Source organism: Takifugu flavidus, chromosome 22, assembly GCF_003711565.1.
Source record: "Takifugu flavidus isolate HTHZ2018 chromosome 22, ASM371156v2, whole genome shotgun sequence".
Classification (NCBI taxonomy): Eukaryota; Metazoa; Chordata; class Actinopteri; order Tetraodontiformes; family Tetraodontidae; genus Takifugu; species Takifugu flavidus.
The window spans coordinates 2,292,980-2,317,922 of NC_079541.1; the positions used below are offsets into that span (position 1 = coordinate 2,292,980).

Here is a 24,943-nt window from a genome sequence, read left to right on the forward strand (position 1 = left end):
CCATAAGCGTAGAAGAAGAACGATCTTTACTGGCCATAAACATGTTCTAAACAAAATCCTCCCTGTGCTTCTGATAGATTTTAATTTGTTTCATTTGAAACTGCTATTCAAATAAATAAAATAACACGAAAAAGTTTTAAATAAACGGTTCAAGCCGCCCTCGATTCGACCGGAAGTAAAGTAACATTTCCGGTTGCGATCCGAACTATGCGCCGCGGCGCGCAGTTGTCATTCGCTTTAGCGTGGTATGATTTAGGTGCGCCTCGCACATCTTTTGCTCCTTTGTTTTGTGTTTTGCATTCGTGTGTTTCGCATTGTCATCTTTACATCCTAAAAATGAAACATAATGCATGCTGCTATTCGTTTGTTTACAAATGCTAACGGTTAGCTAATAGTTGTTTGCTAGCTGAAGTGCACATGTCCTGCTTCCTTCTGATTTCTTACTTTTTCAGTGTTTCCTCGAAACTTGCAATTAGAAATAAGGGATGTTGGCGTGCCGTCATGTGTTTAAGGGGTTGTTTTTTCTGCCTTTGACAGTCTGATAAACAATGACGACTCCATCGAGGGAGGGGGTACCCAGTATGATAGATAAGGCACTGAGGATGAGGAGGGAGGAACAGGCTCGCCAGGTGGTTCTGGCCTGGGCTGTGCTCAACGTCTCTTTGGCTGGAATGATCTACACCGAGATGTAAGTTTATGCAAAACCAGGATTGTGCCCAGTGCTATAGGACTAACGCAGTAGTCCATCTCATTGTTTATTGTCCATTAAAAATATGACTTTCTGCCCTTTTCCTTAGGTCGGGAAAACTGTTAAGTCGATATTATAATATCACCTACTGGCCTATATGGTATATTGGTAAGTTCCATTTCATTGAGGATATTTTTTGAAGAGAAAGTGACAAATCTAATATATAGTTCTATAAACATGATTTATAAGTTTTTCTCTGTCTTCCCTTCCACAGAGCTGGTGTTGGCAACTCTGTTTAGCCTGAACGCTGTTTTTGACTTCTGGAAATATTTCAAATACACTATGGCTCCTTCCACGATAGCTCTAAGCCCAGAGCAGCACCGTCTTCTCGGTCTGAGAAACACAGGTGAGCATTTTAGTCCCCCAAATAGTTTGCACATCCCACTAAACTGCACGAAACTTTGTATGTTCCCTTGTAGGTATTCAGGCCTCTCCACCCCAAAAAACAGAGAAAAAGGAGTCTCCAGTTCCAGCCCAGCTATCTCCTCTGCAGGGCCAGAGTGTGCTGAGTTTCAGCCCCTCGCGGACAGCCAGTACGAGTCCCAAGTTCTCTCCGAGCTGTGTCCCTGGGTACAGTCCCTCTCTCAACAACCCTTCAACCCCGAACAGCGCGGGAACAGCTTTTTCCCAAACTGTGGCCTTTGGAAAGGTGTGTCCACACCTTCAGTCTGCCTAATAAATAATTCTCCTCTGAAGTCTTTCAGCATCTACCTGAACATGCCGATAAAATAGTTTCTTTTCCTCTGTCCTCTGTTGTCCAGGTGCTGAACTACAGTCCATCCCCTGGTACCTCCCCCTACCCCAGCAGCATTGGACCAGCAGAAGGCTCCAGTTTGAGAGCCAGATATCGCACGTCCCCTTCAGTGTTGAGCTCCCCTGGAAGCAAGGAGGACTGTATGGAGGATCTGAAAATCCTGGAGAGGTTCCTTCGCACAGAAGAGGAGAAAAGTCACCGCAGCCAGCTCGGTACTGTGTTTTGATAGCAGCAATGCGTTTGATCTCACTTCCTGTGCTGTAAAATAACAGAGTGAAATTCTTTCTCTATGTAGGGAGCCCTGAGTCCGTGTCTCCAGCCCACAGCCCAACGTTTTGGAATTACAACCGTTCGATGGGAGACTATGCCCAGAGTCTGAGGAAGTTCTCGTACCAGCCAGCCTGTCGCTCTCAGGCCCCGTCTGCCCACAAGGATGAAACTGACCTGGGCTCCAAACAGGCTGCAGAGGAGGTCAGAGCGTGCGCTGGGTGTTGGTTTAGCGTCCGCATGAGAGCAGAAAGTGTATGGCTCGTCTCTATTGCTCTGATTTGTAGGTGTGGGCCAGGGTCACAACCAGCCGTCCCATCGTGGATTACGTTGATTGCTGGACAGCGAAGCTTAGAAATGTAAGTGTTCGCCACAGATTTTCATTTATTTTTCAAAAACGGTGGAAAAACACGGTTGTTTTTATTCTAAAAGTGGATCAGTGACACCATTTTGGACCCTTTGGTCAAAGAAATGGACTCTGTCAACAGCCAGCTCAGGAGGATGGGCAGCCCCGAGCTCCAGATTGGAGGTAAAATGTTGCTTTATATTTGCTTCTTGTAGAATTATAGCGCAGGTGAGTTTTATCTATTAAGTCTTTTTGTTTATGGCGTTATTTTCCTATATACTGGGAAAAAAGAAAAGATTCTACAATGTCATTCTTTATCCACCAGAGGCCAGCATAAGCAGCCTGAAACAGGCAGCAGTGATGAAAGCCTCGTCCATCCCGACGCTGAACTCTATCGTCCAGTATCTGGACGTCACTCCCAACCAGGAGTACCTCGTAGATCGCATTAAGGGTACTGGGAACACACAGCAGGGTGATATATTCTCCTGGAACGCACCCGCGTGTGGGTTTTAAGGCCTCTTTGGGTGTATTCTTTCAGAGCTGGCCCACAGCGGATGCATGAGCTCCTTTCGCTGGAACGGCGGCGGTGATCTGAAGAACAGGAAGTGGGACACGGACCTCCCCACTGACTGCGCCGTGAGTCTCCTCTCATCGTGCAAACACACACGGCATCCAAAAATCTGTTCTTTTCAGTTGTTCCGGGGATGTTCTGTCAGTGGTCTCTTCCGGTACCCCATGAAAATTAGGATCTCATTCGTAAATATCGTGTATATATATATATATATAATATAACGTGGCCCAGTAGCAATTAGGTCATCATCTGTTGGTTCACGGAGGTTGTAAGGGTGCTTTAAATGTGGGTGTTTGCGACAGTTTGGTTAATAAATAAGTGAAATTACTGGATTACAACAGCTAACGGTATCAGGAAAGCTTTAAAAAAGGACCTTGAATCGGACCATGAAATAAACCAGTTCAATACGGGTGATTTATATTTGGTATCTCCAGATCATCATGCACGTGTTCTGCACATACCTGGACTCAAGACTTCCTCCACACCCAAAATACCCGGATGGGAAGACCTTTACGGCACAGCACTTCAGTCACACCCAAGACAAACCTGGTGGGTATCAGCAAGAGGTGGCGGGGAGCTGGATTTCCCAGCGCGACTTTGGTCACGCCGAGATGCCGTGTGGCAGTATTTAAGGCATTGTGCCCTGTTTTGTACGAACCACCGCAGATGTTACCAAGGAGAACCTGTTCTGCATCTGTCAAAGCAGCACCACTCCTCCTCACTACCATCTCATCTACCAAGGACACAGCTACAATCTACCCAAGGTGCTTTGCTTTTCTCTTTTACATAACCGCTCTTATTTTATCCCTGCTGACGTACGATCATCTCAGGCTAGATTCCTCTCACGGTGGTCTTATTTTAGACCCCGGCAATGCTGCTATTTTAGAAGAGCCATATAAATTTAAGTTCAAAGCAACTTTCTTAAGTCCCGGAAGGGCAGAACCAGATTATCTAACTCTAACATTGCTTTGTGTTACAGGGCAGGAATAACCTGTTCCACACAATCCTCATGTTCCTGTATGTGATCAAGACCAAGGAGTCGGGGATGCTGGGGTGAGTATCGGCGGCACCAACGTGATCCAGGGAAAACGAACGTACCTTAAACTGCGGCTCCTCCCTTCCACAGGAGAGTGAACCTCGGCCTCTCTGGTGTGAACATCCTGTGGATCTTTGACTGATCCTTGGTCTTTCACAAGTGACCTAAACCTGCGTGGATTTCTGCGGCCCTGCTGGTCGAGTGCACAGTTTGGGGGAGAAGTTCAGCGACACAATGCAAAGCGGCACTGCGCGTCAGAGATCGAAATCGGACGTTTTCTGGGTTTCGGGCAACAGTATTTTTTAAATGTTTTGTTTTCTAACTTGATAATTCGGGAATGTACCAACACGGCAGCCTTGTATAGAATATACCTCAGGTTTGTCTGACCTTGAATGCAAATGCAGCATGTGAGAACTTCATCTGGTTTGGTTTTTATATCTGTCCTTTTATGAGTGACTGCTGCCCTAGAGATGCCTTTGGCACGCTTGAGAGGAAACAATGCGTTTGTTATCGGTCTCGGTACAGACGTCCTTTGTGAGGCTGTACCGCAACACGTAATGTCTATTTGTTTGATTTGTGATAGAAATAAACTAAAGGGCTCAGACTGCAAGTGAACCCAGCATTGGTGGCCTCTGTTTCTTTCTTTTTTTTCTTAAAGTTGGCATTTTTAAAATGCAGTTGAAAATAAATGTGTTAAATAAGCCTACTGGATGGATCTTGGTTTATTACCACAGACGTCCGCTTGGGGGCGTCGTAGTTCAACATGAATTGACCACGATCTGCTGCAGGATGCGGTGCAGTATCTGCATCCGTGTGCCGCACTGTTTCTCTAAGGATCTGAATGGAAGAAGTCCACCAGGAGATAATTTTGCGGGCCAGTGTTAACGTCCTGTTGTTACAATGTGTCCATCTGAAGTCTCGGTGCGGTGAAAAGAAAATGCTCTAAAACAGAAAGTAAACCCATCGATCCAAGCAGTCGCATATATAAAATTACACGGAAGAGCAATTTTTAGGGGGGCGGGGGGGTCACCCAATCGGGTGCGAATTGTATTTGTGTAGTTTAGTCGCGTCCTCTTCTTACAAACATCATTTCCCCTAATGCCTATAATATTGAGCGTTTCCTGAAGGGAGATGGAGTCCATATGTCAATTGCCGAAATCCGTCAGCTCAATTTGACATTAAAAAGTAGTAAATTTGCCATTTCCTCTCGCGCTGAATGACATTTCGGAAGCTGCCACCAAAAGCCCACCCTCGATGTCGCTGGTTGAAGCTGGAGAGCGCGACTCAAACATTCCCGGAAACTACGAAGACCACAATGCACCTCGCCCCCTCAGCTCACATCCGCTCGACTCGCTATTTGTGTTGGAAAAAGGACTTTGTGAAACTGCAGCGATGTCAGTCCAGGTTGTGGCAGCGAAAATGGCAGAGGTCGAACTCAAAGACGTCCTTACTGGCAAAGATGCACCGGTGGGCTCCCCGGTGACCCCGACCTCTGAGGGAAAGAGCCTGGCCAGGAGCGAGGCCAGTTCGTCCGCTGCCTCTTCCCCCATAGCGGAATCCTCCGCGAAAGCCGGGGAGAGCAGCCTGGGCTTGCTGGCTCCGAACCCCGTGAAGATGCCGCAGGGGTCGGCTATGAAGCGCCCGGACCCGCAGCAGAACGGCGGGGAGGCTTTCGTCAACCGCGACGGCACCGTCGCCGAAGCCCCGCGGATGAAGAAGGTGGGTGAGGCGACGTGGACGCCCGCGGCTGCCGCGCCGTCCATGTTATCGGACCACCACGTAGCACACGGCTCGGGGAGCCTTCATTGTGCGGCGATGCTAACAGGCTAGCTGGTCCGGGCGCCCGCACTGACGCATTTTAAACCGGGGTTCGGTGCCACAAACGCCGCAGAGAGGGTCATCAACGGCCAACGCGTTCTTTATATTAAAAAAAGCACTTTTATTCACAGCTACGTCACCGCGTGATAAACGCGGCTGTTTGATTAAAACGTCCAACTGTTGGCAGAAGTTTATGGAGCGGCTCCTTCTTGGTGATCAAGGGTCAGCTTTTCGTTTTGACACGGTCCGATGCAGCGTTTGTGTCGGTCCACACGCTCTGGAGGTCAGAAGTGAAGTTTATTCTGGCGAACTTTAGCGGGAGTCTTCGCCAACCGGAGTCGTGGGACACGTGGTCCGACATTAGGCTGCTACCAGACGGTGCGACCGGGTTTGTTTTGAGTTAAAAGCCGAGATTCAAGACGAGATAAAGCGGCAGTATTTGGAGCTTCGGCAGCGTTGGGGTTGAGGACAAATGTCCTTAACCTCCGAATCTCGCACAGTAAATCTTTAACGCGGTTTTTCTTTGACTGGTGTCATCTGGGGGTGTGCGTCCAAACTCGGACAGTCTGTGACCTTTGACCCCAGCTTTCCCGTCGCCCGATTTTCTCAAGCCTCACCTGATTCCAAAATTACAGCTTAGTTTCTGAAATCTGTTATTATGTGCCGTGAATAATAATGCAGTCACTTAAAATACATGTTATCAGAAGTGGCCAGACTGACAAATGGTTTTTTTTCTCTTTGAGTAAGAATGAATCATTGACTTCCTGTAAATTGCTCTGACAAATCCGCCGCGGTAAAGTTTTCTGCTCTCCCACTGGCAATTAACACAAAGTAAATCAATTCCACTTTGAAGGTATGGGGCGGAAATCCGATTTTCCCGGGGAGGAGGGGGGGGAACCGGACCTGCTGGGCAGCAACGTTGATGTTGAGACCTGGGAAACTCTCGACCCACCTTTTAGCCCGGGTACGAAAAAGTGCTGATCTCACAGCTGTGTTGAACCAAAGTGGCCTTTTTACCTACGTTCAACACAATAATAACATACGTGTAAATACCCTGGGGAAGAAATCTCATTCTTTTAAATGTATACTTTATATAACCCACACGTGTGCCGTAAAAGGTTACTCCTGGTCTATTTATGGAACGGGGGGGGGGGCGGGTGGATCTCGGTGGACGCAGCATTATAGATCTATATGACGACAGCGCGTCTTTCAACGTGGGCAGTAAAAGTTAAAGTGTGACCGTTGGGTTAGCTTTTAATCCGCGTCGCCACACGAAGGGATTAAAAGGCCCGGACCTTTTTTTTTTAAAGGTGGGTCTGCAAGCGTGGGGGCTCCGTGAGGATCGTGATTTCTAATATCTCCAGTTTGCAGAAGCAGTGAGTTCTCATGGGGGGACGTTGAGCTCTGCAGCTCGTCCGGGACGATTCCAACAGCGTTGCTGACGTTTCCAGCCGAAACGCCGCTGTCCGGGCGTCGGGTTGCGTCACCACAAACTAAAGCTGGAGTTCCTGGTATCATGCCGGGTTAATCGGGCTCAAACCATCAGAAGACCCGAACTTCTTGCGCTCCTCCTTCCTGTTTTTGGATATCGGCCGTCTTATCAACTGCGGCCCCTGAGTGTTTGTGCGTTTGTGGCTTCGTCGGTGGTCTCGCCGATGTAAACAACCGACCGCCTCTTGCGGGCGGTGCTGGGCGCGGAGGTAAGAAGCGTTTGGGAAGGAGGGAAAAGGCATCGGCCCATCTCTCCTCACGTCTTCTCGTTTCTGAGTCGCCTCTGGGGCTGAGCTGGTCCGGCTGTAGTCACGTGCCCCCCCCCCCCCCCCCCCCCGGGATTCACGTCAAAAAAATCCTGTCCCAGCCGGTCCTCGCCGGGTCTGTAAAACAATAATCGCGGGCGCCACGGCTCGATTTCGAGCGTTCATCTGTTACCCATAAAGGGACACGATGGATCGTGGTCAAACCCCCCTCAGAGGTCATCTGCAAGGTTAAGTGGCATCAGCGGCTCGACCATGCGACGCGGCCGGAAGCGGGACGGTAAACGGCGTGTTTCTGTCGGTGCGCCGCGAGATGAGATAAGATAATACTTTTCCTAATTACGTTGCGCTTATTTAAAGCTGCTTGGTTCGACGGCGGTGGTGGTGGGGGGGCGGTGTGTTGTCAATGATTAAGCGTGCAGTAGTATTCATGCATCACGAGGACATCTGTCCTCGGGGAGCTTTAACAGCTGTCCGCGCGCAGACCCGTCATTAAATAATTTCCCTTCCGTTCAGCGTGCTCATGTGTTAAATTGCCTTTATCCAACATTTACTTTGTTGTGTTTTCGTTTAACCTCCGAATGGTTCCGTCGCCCCTTTGAGAAGTGAGAATTCTCCCGACTGATCTGGATTCAATTGTGTTGAGCTGTGGGCTTCAGGGTCCTCTCACTTTTTGGAAATGTCGGCGTCCGTAGGGGGGGTCGGGAGCCCTTCGAGGTGCCCGGGCAGGGTTGGGATTTAAACCTTACCACCTCTGCTACACAACCACGGGGGGGAGTATATTGGTCCGGCTTTGCTTTTAGCTGCACTTAGCGGGTTATCAGCCTTTTTAATGACCTCTGCTGATTCTCCAGATATTTTTTTTTTCCCGTTTACTCAGATGAGCGCACGCTAACATCTGCTTTGCCTCGTCACTCCTCTATTTCAGCCAGGTTGACTCACCTCGTGCTCGTTACGTGACGGGCGGCCGCCGACGGCGTCTGCGTCAGCCTCCAGGGTAAATCCCCGCACCTCAACCGGTTCCGTCGCCGCCTTTAGACCTCGGACCAGTTTGGTTTCCTCTCACCTACTGGTTGCTAGACGACCTCTCGCTGTTCTGACTTTAATCTAGCGGCGACTCCGGCGCAGAGTGATGTTACAAGCACAATAAAACGGTGGAAATCGAGTATCTCTTTGTGTAACGAGGACGATTTTATCATTTATTAGGCTTGTAATTAAAAGCTTGGGTGTTGGAGAGCGCGCTCGCTGAGTCGATATGGAGCGCGAGGGTGATATTATCATTGATGAATTGTGTTGAAATAAACCAACCTTTGAATGCTAACGCAATATCCCAAATGTCAGGGAAATTCATTTAGCTAGGCAGTGTTGCGGTCATCATCGCGGCGTTTCGGGACGGCCGTTAATTAAGGTCGGCTTGGCATTAAATCTGCGCGGATGTTTTTAATACCGGCCGAGGAGGAGGAGAATCACCTGTGCGCCCAAACGCAGCCGCGTCTCCCCGCTCACAAGTCACTTCCTGCCCCGTCACTGCGGCGTTTCCGGCTCATCGGGTTACAAGCGGCCATCCGAAGGGGCTTCGCAGGGCTCAGGTTCTTGGGACGGCCAAGGCGAGAAGAATGGGGAAGAAAAATAACTGTCTCCGGTTGTCACGGCAGCGTAGGGAAATTTTAAACCGTTCGTTTTAGTCCCCCCCCCCCACCCCCTCCCGAACAAGCGAGTGAGTGTGTGTTGATGTCACGTTAGAATTGGCAGAGGGTTGTAGCGCCGATCGGATCAAGCAGGAAGACGAGGAATGCAATACCGCATCGAACAAAAGGTCTGTGTTGTGTTCAGAAGTGCTGCGTCACAAAAGGACACACACACACACACACACACACACACACACCACACACACACACACACCACACACACACACACACAACACACACACACACAGGCCCGTGCCCCCCTTCCAAACCAATACAAACCCCTGGTAGCTACTAGCACACGTTCTCAGAGGGATATACGAGGAGCGCAGCTCTAAAATGTAAATTATAACACTTTTTTTAATCGTATATTCACCTATTTAACTAGCTGGTCAGTAAAGGAGGGAAATATTCAACTCGTAACGGAATGCAGCAACATTTCACCTGCAGGTTGCTAACCTTGTCGGCCATTTTTACTTAGCTTAGCAGGAGCAAAGCCCCCCTGATACCGGTGTTTACAGTCGACCTAAACTGTAAAGCTGTTAAGTCAATGCTTTAAGCTGAAAAGAGGCTCGAAATCATGGAGAGGAGCTCGGGGAACTCTGGGTTGGGAGCTAACTTTCTGTGAATCATTAATATGCCTTCTCATGAAATGGATGATGGACATCTTCAGAAATGAACTAATCACGTTGGATTTCTGCCAACACGAAGCCTCTCAGGCTGGGAATTCTCTTCTGAACAGCCCTGATAAAGAGTTGCTCCACATATCTAATTAATCGTAGATTATTGTCCCCATAATAGGTTTAATCAGGAAGAGACCAGCGCCTCCCTTTTGATATTTAATTATACCCCATCCGCAGGGTGCAGCTGGCATTTATGACCAGTTGAAATGGAAAATTTAAAGGTCTTTGGCTTTTGAGCCTATAGAAGAATTTACGGTTTAAGCTTAACAACTAACACTAATGCTCCATTTGCTTTTCAGTACAGTAGAAGGATTTAGAACCTTCCGGGCCGTCGGGTTCAAAACCAAAGGCGTGTTTTGACGCAGGCGTAGACGGATGCGTATGGATGTATAGTGGCCAGTGACAGCTTGCCATTTAATTCCCATAAAAGCCACACCGTTGTTGATCCGTCCGTATCAGCCGCTGAAACGACGTCGGGTTTGAAACTCCCGGATCAATGTAACAATCGCTCGGCTCCTGGCCGGAGTGGATTTGATCACCATTAATGATTACAAAGCCTATTGGCTCCAACTTTGCCCTAGTTTGGGCCACACAGGCAGCAAGACCTTGTTGCGTAATCAGAGGGCAGTGTGTGTGTGTGTGTGTGTGTGTGTGTGTGTGCGCGTGTATGTGTGTGCGTGCGTGCGTGTGTGTAACAGATAATACGAAGAATTCTGATTCGCGTTTCCAACAATCTTGAGGTCCTTGAATGACGTTCAGAACCCGAAGTTTTGGCCCTTTAGTGGCAGATAAGAGGGGAAAAGCCTGTGAACAAGAAGGGGTTTAAAAAAAAAAAAGGCCTGAGAAAGCCCCCAGGAAGTCGCCCCCCCTCCACCTCGCGGGTAGAGTTTAATCTGTCACAAAGCTCCCTAATTAATTGCCCGTTTTCTTCTCATAGAATTTGTTTCTGGCTTCTCTCCGACCAGATAAGCAGGTCGGGGGGGGGGGGTTCTGGGCGGCTAAAGTTCCTCATAAATGTCCACACCTCGGTTACACTCTTGCACCGCCGGAGCGATCAAAAATACTTGGAAATCGGCGGTAAATCGGGATTTTAAACCAAACCCCACACAAACGGAGAATCCTCACATCTTCTCCATGTCCCCCCCCCCCCCCGATGTGGCCTTGCTGACTCTGCTGACGTCTGTTGGCGCGACTCCTCTGGCGACGTATACGTGTCGCGTGTGGGCCCTGTAACTGCCAAGCGTGCACGCCAGTAACGGCCGGGTGTGTAAGCACATTTGACTCGTGACTACGAGTGTGTGTGTGTGTGTTTGTGTGTGTGTGTGTGTGTGTGTGTGTGTGTGTGTGTGTGTGTGTGTGCGTTGTTGTTTAGAGTCTGAGCACTTGTCTGTGTATATAAATCACCAGGACTCGTTCTTGCATCACAGTCAGCCGCAGGGTAGTGTTACACACACACACACACACACACACACACCAAGCGACGCCTGTTGGTCGTTTCCGTGCACTATTCCCCTCTGCTGTTGGTTGCCGTCGGATGCGAGGAGACTAATTGTACCCTGGCTGCTCCAGGTTATCCCCGAGCGTGTGTGGTATCGGGCTCTGTAGGGGATCTTGATTTTGTCACACACGCTCGTCAAACTCAAATTAAATTTGGACGGAAACGCGTCCCCTCGTGTCGTTCTACACGCCGTCCCCGAGGTTCACTGTCGGACCGGAGCAGGAAGCAAAACCGCGTTCAAATCGGCCCGATTTTGCCGTCTGGGCCGACGTTATTGGCGTCTCAACGCTGCTCGTCTTGGACTTTGCCGCTAGCAAGTGTTAGCTGGGCCGTTGAGATCACAGGAAGTGTGCTGAGTCGACGTGGCAACCACATACGTCCCTCCTACCCCCACATCTTTACCATGAATGTGACAGGAACCATCAGGGAACCTGCCAGTCAGTACGGTCGTTATGGCGTGCGACAGTAACACAGATGTTCCACAGACGCCACACGTTGCGTTCTTCATCCACGTCTGTGCAAGTTGAATCCGAGGCCACGGCGTCCCCGGCCGGCTGGGATGGCGTTTGATCAAGCTTGCGCAATAGTGGCCTATTTTTGTTTTTCTCCGAGCCAACAAAGACGAACCGGGAATAGCTGCTGAAAGTGCCCCGAATTGTCCACAGCTCCCTCGATGCGCCTCCCAAGGCCTTCCTAAATGGAGCCGCATAATGAACTGTGCTTCTCCTCAGTTTGTCACGTTGTGTGAAGAGCGGCGTCTCGAGGGGGGGGGGGGGGGGTTGACTCGGATGAAGGGAGACGGCTGCGTCATGTTGGCTGAGAGGGCGACTGAACAAAGACCTCTGCTGCTGTTTGGGACGCGGCTCAACGTATGGAATTGTTGCTGGGGACGCTTTCATCTTCATAATGGCCCGGCTCATTGCTGCAGTCACACGTAATAATGGAGCCCGTTGGACAAAGATGTCGTAATTCTACCGCCGACGGGACGCCGAGGACGCTGGAAAGGTCACGGAGGCGCCGTACGTCGCCCGTCGATTGTGCTGAGTGGAGCATTTTGGACTATTCCTTTGTGTTCCCGTTCCTGCGGGTCAGACTCGCTCAGGTCGGACACGTGCGGTCATCCCGTGCGAGTTCTTCGAACGCTCGGCTCGGGTTACGATGGACAGGTTCTCCCAGAGGAGCGCGGCGTTGGGGAGGAACAAATGTCCCGTTTCCCATTGATCCCTAGAGGAGGCGCTTCCTGCCTCCCTTTCCCAGAGGACCGTTGCACAGGTCTCATCTGACCTGCAACATGTTATTTAGCACATTGGTCAGTGTTACATTCCCCTTTTAGCTTAGCATAAAATTACCAGAACTGTCCTAATGACGTCTAGTTTGTGGTCCAAATAGTGGCTCTATTATCATAATTTAATAGCTGCCAGTAAAAACACTGAACCACGCCGCCACATTTAGCTTGTGCTATTATTTATTGTGCTAAACAAAAGGAAGACGGGTTTGAAACGAGGAGACTTTGCTGACATCAGCTGCAGTTTCCGACCTTTTCCACGACATCAGCATTTTCTCCGAAGGGGAACCGTTTACACCAGACGGTCGTCAGTCCGGCTTGAAACGCGCCAAAGTGACACATTCGCCGCTTTACGTGTCTGACTGGACTTGGTGTGAATTTACGTGACAGATTACGAGAACTCTAATCTTTGTCCTTCGGCGCTCCTCCTCCTCCCTCCCTCCCATCTGACGTCCTTGGTTCTTCTGAGATATTTCTCATTTATTTCCGAGAAACACGTCTCCTGGTCCGAATTTTACCATCGACGTGCGAAAACGTGGCCAAACGGCTCTTATTTACTTCACAAGTTAGCGGTGACCTGTTCTGCCACCCTTCCGTCTAATTTGCAAGGAGCCGATCGCTCCGTCGAAGCGTGCAAATGAGGGAACGCGAGCAGAAGACGCTCTTAACGGCGAACGCGGGCGGTTGTTTTTGCTGACGCTGTCGGTCTTGTCTCTTAATGGCTGTTTGCGTCGGCCTCCTAGGGTTAGACGAGCTTTAGCTGCGTTCACCGAATAAACTCCCAGATTCTTCATCCTGACGCGCTGTCGCGAGGACCGTGTCTCCCGGCGCGCTGTCAGGAATGTGGAGGATACCAGGAGAGATGGGGGGGGGGGGGGGGGCAGCAGGATGGCGCTCCGCTGCTCTTGTGTTAGCAGGAGCTGGCAGAGCCCCGTAACATGGAAAGATGTCCGCGGTGGTTGTGTTCACCCAGAGCTGTCCCGTCTTGTCTGCATGTGGCTTCAGCTGACAGCTGAAGAGAGGCCCACTGTCCCAAAGGTCTCTGCCCCCCCCCCCCCCCCCCCCCCCCCCCCACTGCTGATCAAGATCATGTTGCCTCTGTCACAGGTGCGGAACGCATGTTGAAGAATCTTCTACACCTAAAACAATCCCAGCTGAAAGGAGACTCGCTGTGATTATAGTTTCTCTTACGGTGATGGAAAAGGTCAGATGTTACACAAATAGAGGACACGTTTTCATGACTGTGGCGTCAAAAGTGTTCTTACTAGTTCTTTTTTACTGTTGACGACGTTATTGAAACGAGGTTATACGGGGACGCAGTAAATCTGCACTCTGGCCACTAGGGGGCTACTTAGATGAGGCCCTTAATGTGCCTTTATTGAGTTAACATTTATGATTCACATGTCGTTTCCCTCCCAGTTAATAAGCAACCATATTGTTGGCAAGTATATTGTGAGGTTTGAAGGACAGAGAAAGTAGACCTTATTTGTCCTGCTGCTGTAGAAAGAGGAGATGGATGTGGGAACGAGCGTGACCCCTGACCCCTGAAGGCTAGGTTTCTGTTGTTGCTTCAAGACACAGAAATAGCCCATTGTTTACCTCGGTATATTCCTCCTGCTTTTTAAGTATACGGCAACGAAAGAAAACAATCCCGTCATGGTTTAAACAATCTGAAGCGTGATGACGTGTTCGGAAGGTTGATCGGAGACCACGCGTTTGGGTTTTTTTTCCCAGAAGGGCAGCGTCTGAGTCATGTGAGCCTCTCTGACATCTACAGTCCTCACTGCCCTGCTCGCCTCTCCGGAGCGTCACGCTACCGTGCAACCAGAAATTTCATTCAACACAGGCAACTTTGGCTTGTTTGGCTCAAGATCCGAGTGCGTGTCTCCGGACTGTTGCACTCGCTAAACGACATCATCAGTATTCGTGTTAATAACCGATGAACAGGTGGAAAAATGGTGCTTTGCACGATGATAAAGAAACCCGTGTTTCCTCTGGCAGGACCTGCTGTTCCGAAGCAAACCCGCGGTAATCTTGCCCCAAAATCCTGGCCCGTATCCCCAAAATGCCGCCACTAAAAACCTGAGCCCTTAAACCCTTTCAGTGAGACCTCAATCCAGCACACAGGCTGACTATTCACCTCCTACAACGGCTGAAACGGTTGTAATTCTGCCGTGCGCGCCGTTATTTAAAGCGACATCCACTGATTTCCACGACCTCGTGACCTTGGAGTTATTTTTGTCAAGCTAGTCGCTAAGCAGCAAATCATGAAACCTAATCCATGGGAATGGGGAGGCACTAAAGGGAGGGGGGGGTGGATCTGGGTCCAATTCTCACCAGGAACCGGTCCTGACCACACCTGAAACGAGCTGATGCTCCTTTTTGCTGTTTACAGATGAGGGGCAAAAGTTAATAAATGACCGGGTCAGTGAAGTGTGAGAGCAGAATTCTGGAATGGGCGATGTGTGTGTGTGTGGGGGGGGGGGTATAAGACACCTGGTGATGATGACCTGGATGTCCTGTGGCGTACAGTGAACTTCCTGTGAGAGTGGGCAACAAGACGTGCACAACATAACCCAGAGGCCTCTGTTGTCGTCCTGCTGTTGCCGCTTTACCAGTTGTGATCTTGGGTCGTCCTGTCGCCCGCAGATCCAGTTCGCCGACCAGAAACAGGAGTTCAACAAGCGCCCCTCCAAGATCGGCCGGCGCTCCCTGTCCCGCTCCATCTCCCAGTCCTCCACAGACAGCTACAGCTCAGGTAAACACCCCTGGTTTCGCAAGCCGTCGCCGTGGCGACATATTAAGCCGTTCCATTATCGCTTTTACGGCCTCGGAGATAAAGAACGCCGGTCACCTTGAATAGTAAAAGCTGGCTCGCTTGTGTAAGAGAAGTACCGTATTTTCACGACCACAAGGCGCACGTGTTATAAGGCGCACCTTCAATTAACCTATTTTAGAACTATTTTCATACGCAGGGCGCACCGTGTTATAAGGCGCATAGCATAGAAACTGCTATGTGGTTTCATGACGTATTCACTAGATCGAGCTGCGCTAAAAGGAATGTCAATAAAACAGTCAGATAAGTCAGTCAAACTTTATTAATAGAATACAAACCGGCGTTCTCACAACTCTATTCACTCCCAAAATGAATAAACGGCTGTTTTATTATTTTTCCCGAGTGACGTAGTGTTTTCGCGTAACACAGTTCGTTTAATAACAGCGAGTTATAACAGGCAGTGCAACATTTTTACCACAAGTGGATAGTGGAGTTTAATAGATCTTCGATTTAGTGCAACATTTTATCACGTAGTACCGTTGCGGTAAATCAAACGTTAGTGCAAACACAATATACAGTAACTCGAACTCTCGAAGTAGTGCAAAGCGATAGCAATAGCAATATAACAATAGCAATATAACAATAGCAATATAACAATAGCAATATAACAACGTTGTTCAAACGGTTATGTCCATATCCACAGTATGACCAGCCTTGTTCAGTTGTAAACACACAAAAGAAACACGTAAAGATCACTTTATCAGTTCATTCCTCATCCAGGAATCCCTCGAATTCCTCTTCTTCGGTGTCCGAATTGAACAGTTGTGCGAATACGTCCAACATGGCCGGCTCCGTCTCGTCAAAGTCGTCATCAGGGTCGGTGTCGCTGGTGTTGTCTGGCATTTCAGTGACAATCCCTGCCTTCCTGACAGCTCGGACCACGGTCGAGACTGATATATCAGCCCAGGCATTTACGATCCACTGGCAGATAGTGACGTATGACGCTCGGCGCCGTCTCCCCGTCTTGGTGAACGTGTGTTCACCTTCCGTCATCCACCGCTCCCACGCAGTTCGCAGTCTAGCTTTGAATGCCCCGTTGACACCAATATTTAGCGGCTGGAGTTCCTTTGTTAATCCACTTCTTGCTTTGTTTCCTCGGAAGCTCCGCTGAGTCTTCTTTACCTGGCGCAGGTCGTCTTGTTGCTTCCTCCACTTCCGCACCATTGATTCGTTCACGTTAAATTCTCTTGCCGCTGCTCTATTTCCGTGTTCAACTGCGTGACTGATAGCCTTCAGTTTGAACTCTGCGTCGTAAGCGTGTCTCTTGCAAGGAGCCATTTTGGGGTCTTTACAGACAGAAATGGTTTGGGACTGAACTAGAATTCCTATTTATCGTTCTTACTGCTGTTACCTCGGCCACACCTACTGACTACGGTAGCCGCGATTAACCAATATTACCGTAATCCATACAAAAGGCGCTCCGGGTTAAAAGGCGCACCGTAGATTTTTTAGAAAAATTCTAGGCTTTTAGGTGCGCCTTATAGTCAGGAAAATACAGTAGCTGGGGGGGGGGGGCGACTGGGGATCCTTTGAACGTGCGCTGGCGTTGATTAGGGAGTCTGAATTACTGCTGCCTGTAACTGTTAATTCTCAGCTCCTTTTCTAGGACGCTGTGAACGCGACGGCGTAATCTGGCCTCTATTATCGTTAGCGGGACATTATGATGGAGACACAGATGGACGGCAGATGGACAAATGGACGTCGGGTATTAGTGGGCGGCTGAAAAATGCCGCCCTTGACGGGGTTTTTAAAAACGCTAATAGCTTTCTAGTGGTAGGAAATCACATAAACGAGGTTAATCTCTCTTTTTTGAAGTCATTCAAACGCGAAGGGGCTTTTTAGCTAGTGCGACAGGAAGCTACGCTGAGACCGGTCCTGCGTTCGTCGCTCGGTTTTCCTCGCCCCCTCTCCTGAAACCAGCTCTGGGCTCGTTCAGTCTCCCCACCACCCAGAAACCTTCCTCTCCGGCTCAGGGCCGTCACATTTTCCCTCCCTGCTCCCTTTTGTCCGTCTTATTAGCGTTGTACATGTTAGCGGCAGAAGCACGTGAGGTGAAACGTGTTGGCGCCGCTCGCTGAACCTCGTGCAGCTGTTTTGACCCCCCCCCCCTTCCTTCCCTCCTCCTCTCCAGTTCCCTTCATCACTTTACATAATTCTGTCATCAGCCTGATTCGAATTGCTTTGATTGCTGCCACAGGACGTGTTTCAACGCCTCGTCGGCACCTTTGGCCAGATTGTTTAGATTCAACATAAAGGGAAACTAAATACAGGTTAATATTTGACGAGAAGACAGATGAACTCATCTCATTTCCATATTTATATACAGATATCACCTGTATTTACAGCTTTAATGACATTTCATGCCCCTTCAGGGGATATATCTAAAAAAAGGAACATGAATAAATAATCAAGTATCCTTCAGTGAATGTGCCGTCACACACGACCCCACTGATTCTCCACATGGGAGATTTAAAAAGACACTCTTGGATTATTACCGAGTTTTTAGGGTTTTTTCTAAATCCTTTTCCCTCCTGGTACATCACAGCCTGTTCTTTCACCTCCGGACCGCTACAGTGCCGAACAGCCATCCTCAATCATCTTGTACCGTTTTCCAAGGCGGGGGGAGGTCGGGCTTTGTGGCGAAGCTCTTATCAAGGACCACGCTTGTATTTGTACGCTGAGGCTGGGGGGGGGGGGGGGGTCTATTATCATCTCGCTGAGGGCAACACTGTTTATATCTGCCAGGTTTTTATGATCCAACCTGTCGGGCTAAACTTGTAGCCCAAAGTCACATGAGCAGGAATTTCAGAGAGAAGCTTTGAGTGGCCGGTAATTTGATCAAATTATATCCAAAACTGGGGATAATTAAGGTGAAACATCAGAGATCCTGGTGTCCCCCTGTTCTTATGCTATGCTAATACGCCAGTCGGCTCTTATTTCGCAGGTGCGTCTTCAAAAAGGCGTTTTTTCGACAGATTTAATCACCTCGGTGAAGAGTAACGAATCCATCCCATTTGTGTCCATCTGTGTTTTTATTAAGAAAATTCCAGCGTCCTTTGCAACATTTAAATTCCTGTGGAGATCGTTTTATTTGGAGGTATTTTAAGTGTGACGACATCATTTCTACACACCAGGGGGCCTTTGCTCTATTTATGATGCTGCTGTGATGAGGACATAAAATCATTGTGTGGATTGGGGGGGGGGGGGGGGGGGGACTAATGTATTCTTGTGGTTCACTAATAAAGTCCCACATCCTCCACCACAGCATGCATTATTCGGAACCCTCCCCCCCCCTTGCTTTTGCCTCGTCTGACTTCCGGGTGAGGCTCAAAAGCCGGCAGGTGTTTCCTTTCACCTACTGTAGGAAGGGAAAGGATTCACGAGTCCCCCCTTGTGATGCTTCACGTCTCAATAAATGTTTCAGCCGCGTCTTACACAGACAGCTCCGACGACGAGACGTCCCCTCGGGACAAACAGCAGAAGAACTCCAAGGGCAACGGCGACTTCTGCATCAAAAACATCAAGCAGGCCGACTTCGGACGCCGGGAAATCGAGATCGCGGAGCAAGGTAACGCGGGGCTCCCTAATGGCCGGCCCACCAGAACCAAAGTTTGATTAAATAAGCTTCCTTTTCCACCGACCCGGCTGCTCTTCCCACCCCTCTCAGAGATGCCGGCTCTGATGGCCCTGAGGAAGCGAGCCCAGGGGGAGAAGCCGCTCGCCGGCGCCAAAGTGGTGGGCTGCACCCACATCACGGCGCAGACTGCAGTGAGTGAGAACAAACGCGTGCAAACCGGGATCGCTGCTCTTCCTGGCCCAGCTCAGTCGGTCCTTCTGCTCCTGTCAGGTGCTGATGGAGACCCTGTCGGCTCTGGGGGCTCAGTGCCGATGGGCGGCCTGCAACATCTACTCCACCCAGAATGAAGTGGCAGCGGCTCTGGCAGAGGGAGGTGAGAGTGTGTGTGTGTGTGTGTGTGTGTGTGTGTGTGTGTGTGTGTGTGTGTGTGTGTGTGTGTGCATCGTGCCGTTTTCCTCCCTCGCGGTGCAGTTTCAGGTCTCGCTGTGCTTAAAACAGCCTCTGTCGTCTTCCAGGGTTCAGCGTGTTTGCGTGGAAGGGCGAATCCGAAGACGACTTCTGGTGGTGCATCGATCGGTGCGTCAACGTGGAAGGCTGGCAGCCCAACATGGTACCCACAGTCTTATCTTTCCAGAAAAAAAAATCCCCTCTGTCGTGTTTTCCGTGGCTCTTCACTCCTGACCTCCATTCCACTCAATCAGATCTTGGATGACGGCGGCGACCTGACCCACTGGATCTATAAAAAGTACCCCAACATGTTCAAGAAGATCAAGGGCATCGTAGAGGAAAGTGTTACTGGAGTTCACAGGTGAGGTTGCGAAAAATCCCATTTCCAGAACCCAGTTCTGTCTCTGAAACACTCGCACGCTGGTGCTAGAGCTCCCCCTAGTGGCGAGTGTGAGTAAAGGCACACATCCACAGTAGGTGAGTGTTGCTTTAATGTGTGTTGTAGGTTGTACCAGCTGTCCAAAGCGGGTAAGCTGAGCGTTCCCGCCATGAACGTCAACGACTCTGTGACCAAACAGAAATTTGACAACCTCTACTGCTGCAGGGAGTCCATCTTAGATGGGTAGGAACCCGCCGTCCAACAGTAACAGAAAAACGATGGTCAGAAATCTACGCTTGCTTGTTTTGCATAATAAACTGACTCTACCTGCAGCCTGAAGAGGACCACTGACGTCATGTTTGGAGGCAAACAAGTGGTGGTGTGTGGATATGGAGAGGTAGAGCGGACATTTTTGTCTTGTCTTTATGAACTGGCGCTCTAGTTACGCAGATGAAATAGATTGTATTCTTATGGGGACATTTTTATGTCACGCTCAGGTGGGGAAAGGCTGCTGCGCCGCCCTCAAAGCGATGGGCTCCATCGTCTACGTGACAGAGATCGACCCCATCTGTGCCTTGCAGGCCTGGTAAGACTCTTTCTGAGGGCGTCGGGGGGGTTGGACGGTCCTCTGACGCTCTTTGTCCCCTCTGTCCTGTCCAGCATGGACGGCTTCAGGCTGGTGAAACTGAACGAAGTCATCAGGCAAGTGGACATCGTCATCACCTGCACAGGTCAGTCCAGTGGATTCCTTCAGCCGGTCGACCTCAGAGTTAAAGGGAGCGTTTATGGACAGGATTTCTTAAAAGCCGCGATGCGTTCACTGAAACATGGGGAAAACGGGAGAAAAGAGTTTCTGATGTACAAACGAGGGGAGTTGGACTTGATGAACTGCAACAGTGATTAAATGCAGGGTTGTAAACAGCCTGTTTGGAGGGTCATAGAAGACATCTGTGATGCCCCCCCCCACTTTTTAATCCGTTTGATCGTTTCTGCCGACTCATCAATCTTTCTCCGTTTTTCCTTTTAAGTTTCTTTCTTTAATGTCTCCGCCAGGCAACAAGAACGTGGTGGTGAGAGAGAACCTGGACCGCATGAAGAACGGCTGCATCGTCTGCAACATGGGCCACTCCAACACCGAGATCGACGTGGTCAGTCGCCCACGTGCACACGCCACACTGGCAACAATAGACCTTCTAGATAAATCCACGTTGGGACGCGCAGAGAGGCACAAGTGAAGGCACAGCAGAGCCGATAGCAACCGAGCATTAGGAGGTTTTACCAAAAATAGCTTTGTTTTTGCTACATTCGTCTAAATGAGCGCTAGAGGACGGAAGGAAGGCGCGAGAGGAGGCTGCGTCTTCCTTTAGATTGGGGGGGAAAAGGCCCAACGCTGAGTCAGAGAGGATGACGGTGGTGTGGAAGCTAAACCCCCGCGGAGCTAAGTGGGGTTAAAAAAAACCCCAGCGCAGACAAAAGGCCGCTCATAATGTTGTTCATATGCTGCAGGCAAGCCTGCGGACGCCCGAGCTAACGTGGGAGAGGGTGCGCTCTCAGGTGGACCACGTCATCTGGCCCGATGGCAAGAGGATAGTGCTGCTGGCTGAGGTACACACACACACACACACACACACACTGTGCATCTTCTGTTGTTTATTTACACAGAAACTTTGACTATCGATATATCTAATGAACCGGATCTGGGAAATGTCAAATGTGAAGCTAGCTAAATTAAAGCCGCGTTACGAAACAGGAAGTTGTCTGTTTTGAGTTATTTCTGTTTTCCGTCCGATTGAAATCGTCCTCCTTCCACATTCTCTGGTCCCCAGGGTCGCCTGCTCAACCTCAGCTGCTCCACGGTGCCCACGTTCGTGCTCTCCATCACCGCCACCACTCAGGTACGGGTGGCTCGGCTCCCGTCCCGCCGCCATCGCTAGCCTCAAAACAAGCCCTCACTGGTGTTTTTGTCCAGGCGCTGGCCCTGATAGAGCTCTACAACGCCCCGGAGGGACGCTACAAACAGGATGTTTACCTGCTGCCCAAGAAGATGGGTAAGATTTCTAATCGGGGAGAATTAAGACGCCGCTAAACAGGAAGTGAGTGGAGTGTTTGTTTTCCTCTCGTTCGCCTGGAGGCCGCGTTGGTTCGGACCAACGGAGGCAGCCTCATCCGTTCAGTTTGTGGTTGTCTCTGGGCACCACTCCCACTAGAATAAGCCTCACGTGCACGCTGAGGAGCAGCAGAGAGCCAGATGTGGGTCACGGCGTCGGCAGTAGGCTGCTGCCGTCTCAGCGGGCAGACGTGAGGAGGAAGCTGAAGACAGATGAACCACCCGCATCCTGATTATTCCCCCTCGTATAAATGATAAATGAAACCCAGCCGAATGGTGCTAATGCGCTCTTCCTCCCCCCTCCTCCCCCCCAGATGAGTATGTAGCCAGCCTACATCTCCCAACGTTCGACGCTCATCTCACAGAGCTCTCCGACGAGCAGGCCAAGTATCTGGGCTTGAACAAGAACGGGCCCTTTAAGCCAAATTACTACAGGTACGTAAACCGGCCGTCGGCGTGAAGAATAAGGTCGGTCATCAACCCAGTCCGTCAAAGCCCAGAGTCCACCCAGGGTTTTCCCGCCAACCGGGCTTGTGACCGAAGCGAAGTTGGATGGGGGCTGAAAACCTGGCTGGATTCTGGGGTCCTTGTGGGCCTGTGTTGACAACCACGGCTTTAAATTCCTCGTTAGAACACTGCAGCAGCCTCGGTAACGGTGTTTTGACAACACACACCCACACGCAGCCACGGCGCTGCCGTGCTGCCAGATTAATCTGCCGCGCGTTCAAATTCCTCCCGAAAAACACAGAAATGACCGATTTTTTTTTTTTTTGGCTCATTAGTTTAATCCTGAAGACGCGATTGGTTGAGATGTTTCTCTGCTTTCTGTTCCCTCCTCCTCCTCAGGTATTAATCGGACAGAGGACGAACTTACTCCGTGAATGGCACAGCATTACAGAGGAGGAGGGGGTGAAGAAGGGCAACACCTGCTTTATATTCCCGGGGAAAGGGGAGGAGCCTGAGGGGGAGGAAGGGGCGTGTCTTTTCCTGCGCTTGTGGCAGATGTTTTATTTAATCAGGATCAGCATCTGTGAAGATAACATTCAGTCCGTCTCTGCCGTTAGCTAGCTCCTCCACCTCTTCGTGCGGCAGATGCGCTACTTCCTTATACTCATCACGCCATCATCTATTCACACGCCCATTTGTGCGTCGAGTTGTGAGTCCGCCATCTTCCCTTCGTGTCGCAGATATTTTATTGTTTAACTATAAAAGATGAGAGTATGGATGATATAAGATATATATATATATACCATATAAAAATTGATTAAAAATCAGCGTGAATGAAGAGGACCTTTTTATTTTGAAGATTCAGTGACTGATTTTTGTTTTCTGTCCCTTTTTTTTTGTTGTTCGCTTCTCTTTTCTACTGATTTTGTTTAGTCTCTTGCGTAACGTTGGGGGGGCGGGGTTTACGCTGGGGGCGGGGTTAGGCAGGATCTCAGGGTCCAATCATATCACCTCTAGATGATTTTCAGTGAGATTCCTTCCTTTTTAAACCTACTTTTGAACATGTTCTCCTGGGGATCAGTGTTTTTTCCTTTAACGTATAGAACAGTACGGACGGTTCTTCCACCTGTCGCTGAACTCTCGTTCGCCGCTTCGTCCTCGGCTTCCAGCGTGAAAAGCGAAGCTCGTCAAAGCTAACCTTTTTAATTTCCCTTTAACAACAACTCCACTTTATTAGAAGCGATGCAGGTTGTCGGATCAGGGCCGTGGGGCTGCTTTATATGTAGATATTTATATCCAAATGAAGATTCTTTTCTATCTTTCTCCTCTCCTGCGCCGTCTAATAGTTCGTCGTCATGAATTCAAGCAATTAAAATAAGTGTGATCAATGTGACGTTTAACCCCCCCCCCCCCCCCCTCCCCTTTGAATACTGTGACTGCTCATATTCCGAGATGCCAAATGTGCGGCAGATTTCAATCATGTCCCCTGAAAAGTCCGGTGCTGATAAAACATCCCGCCGACGCTCTGCTGGGCTCTGATCCCATCTCCATCACGTCCATCCTGACCCAAACCCATTCCCAGCTCGCCCATCATCATGCCCTCCAACCCCCCCTCCTCACCTCTGACATGACACAAAGCATTTATGATCTTATTTCCTGTCCCCTTTCTGTTAAATTTCACCGTTTCGAGGTCATCGCGCCACCTCGAACCCGTGTGACCATTTCCTGGCGAGAACCTACACTGTGTCCCAGCTCCTATGATGTCAAACAACAAACAAACATTTCCTCATGTTCAGATTCTGTCTTGTGATGTAATGGCCTCTTTATCTTTGTGTGTGTGTGAGTGGGGTGTGTGCGTGTGTTCTTCTAAAAGTCTGTGTCGGTACAAAGCTCTTATTTTGTAGGGGCCACGGGTGCGTTGGGGAAGAAAGCGTTTGCTTTATTTTGTCAGCTGACGTAAACCACACGGGAGGGCGCGGGATGACACCAGCATCGTATATGTATATACACACTATATACAGATATGACAAACTTTTAAACGTATAGGAAGGTAAAACGGACTCCTGTATTTATTGTTGTAAATCCTCAAACTGGCAAACTTCTCACATTTTAAGTTGACTAATAAAGAAAAATACCCTATGTTATAAATATTACAAGTGATAATTGTAGATGAGCAATAATTTAAAACACCTGTAATCTTAATAAAGATGTAAAAATTGTAACCCCCTGAGTGTCTTATCTTTACGTGTGTGTGTGTGTGTACTGTAGGGGTAGGCAGGGCGACCCCGGGTGGGGGGGGGGGGGTCACACCTCAGCTGTTGAGCTCCATCACTCTGGTCACGTTCCCGTGCGTCCATGATCGACTTTATTACCGTTGTTGCAGAGCAGCCAGTGTTACAATGAGCGCACGATTCCTGATTTCAGCCACATTTTGGTCCTTTCAGTCACCCCAGAGGAGGGTGATGTGATCACGACTGGTGCCCACGTCTCCTAATTGTGTTAGCTTAAGTGGTTTCCTGTTTGTGTGTGGAACATACATTTAAATCTCCATGTAAACAAATTCCTCCGAAGGGAGGGTGCCTGGGGAACTACGGGTGACGGGAACGGCGGCAGTGACCTCGTGGAAATGCTAATTAAATATTTGGCAAAGGGGGAAAAGTGGCGTTGTATAACCGGCTTTTGTATAATGGAAATCAAAAATAAAA

General features: G+C 49.5%; 2 protein-coding genes across 3 annotated transcripts; both read left to right on the top strand.

The window, feature by feature from the left end:
• The first annotated feature begins 159 nt into the window (after positions 1 to 159).
• On the top strand, positions 160 to 4,344 carry tmem209 (transmembrane protein 209). 2 transcript variants are annotated; one of them, XM_057021779.1, is made up of 15 exons: positions 160 to 256; positions 538 to 688; positions 798 to 856; positions 963 to 1,094; positions 1,168 to 1,397; positions 1,510 to 1,714; positions 1,798 to 1,973; positions 2,057 to 2,128; positions 2,202 to 2,298; positions 2,441 to 2,566; positions 2,654 to 2,751; positions 3,121 to 3,235; positions 3,353 to 3,450; positions 3,666 to 3,739; positions 3,813 to 4,344. In XM_057021779.1, exons 2-15 carry the CDS (start codon positions 549 to 551, stop codon positions 3,862 to 3,864), a joined length of 1,674 nt encoding a protein of 557 aa, XP_056877759.1. In that variant the 5' UTR covers positions 160 to 256; positions 538 to 548; the 3' UTR covers positions 3,865 to 4,344. The 2 variants fall into 2 exon arrangements, with proteins under 2 accessions (XP_056877759.1, XP_056877760.1); XM_057021780.1 differs by having other exon boundaries at positions 167 to 245.
• Positions 4,345 to 4,961: 617 nt separating this feature from the next.
• On the top strand, positions 4,962 to 24,460 carry ahcyl2b (adenosylhomocysteinase like 2b). The gene is made up of 17 exons (XM_057021778.1): positions 4,962 to 5,441; positions 15,095 to 15,203; positions 18,706 to 18,849; positions 18,949 to 19,049; positions 19,129 to 19,231; positions 19,374 to 19,468; positions 19,560 to 19,666; positions 19,811 to 19,927; positions 20,018 to 20,081; positions 20,182 to 20,270; positions 20,345 to 20,415; positions 20,738 to 20,832; positions 21,191 to 21,289; positions 21,511 to 21,579; positions 21,654 to 21,732; positions 22,106 to 22,226; positions 22,638 to 24,460. Exons 1-17 carry the CDS (start codon positions 4,977 to 4,979, stop codon positions 22,642 to 22,644), a joined length of 1,935 nt encoding a protein of 644 aa, XP_056877758.1. The 5' UTR covers positions 4,962 to 4,976; the 3' UTR covers positions 22,645 to 24,460.
• The last annotated feature ends 483 nt before the right edge of the window (positions 24,461 to 24,943 follow it).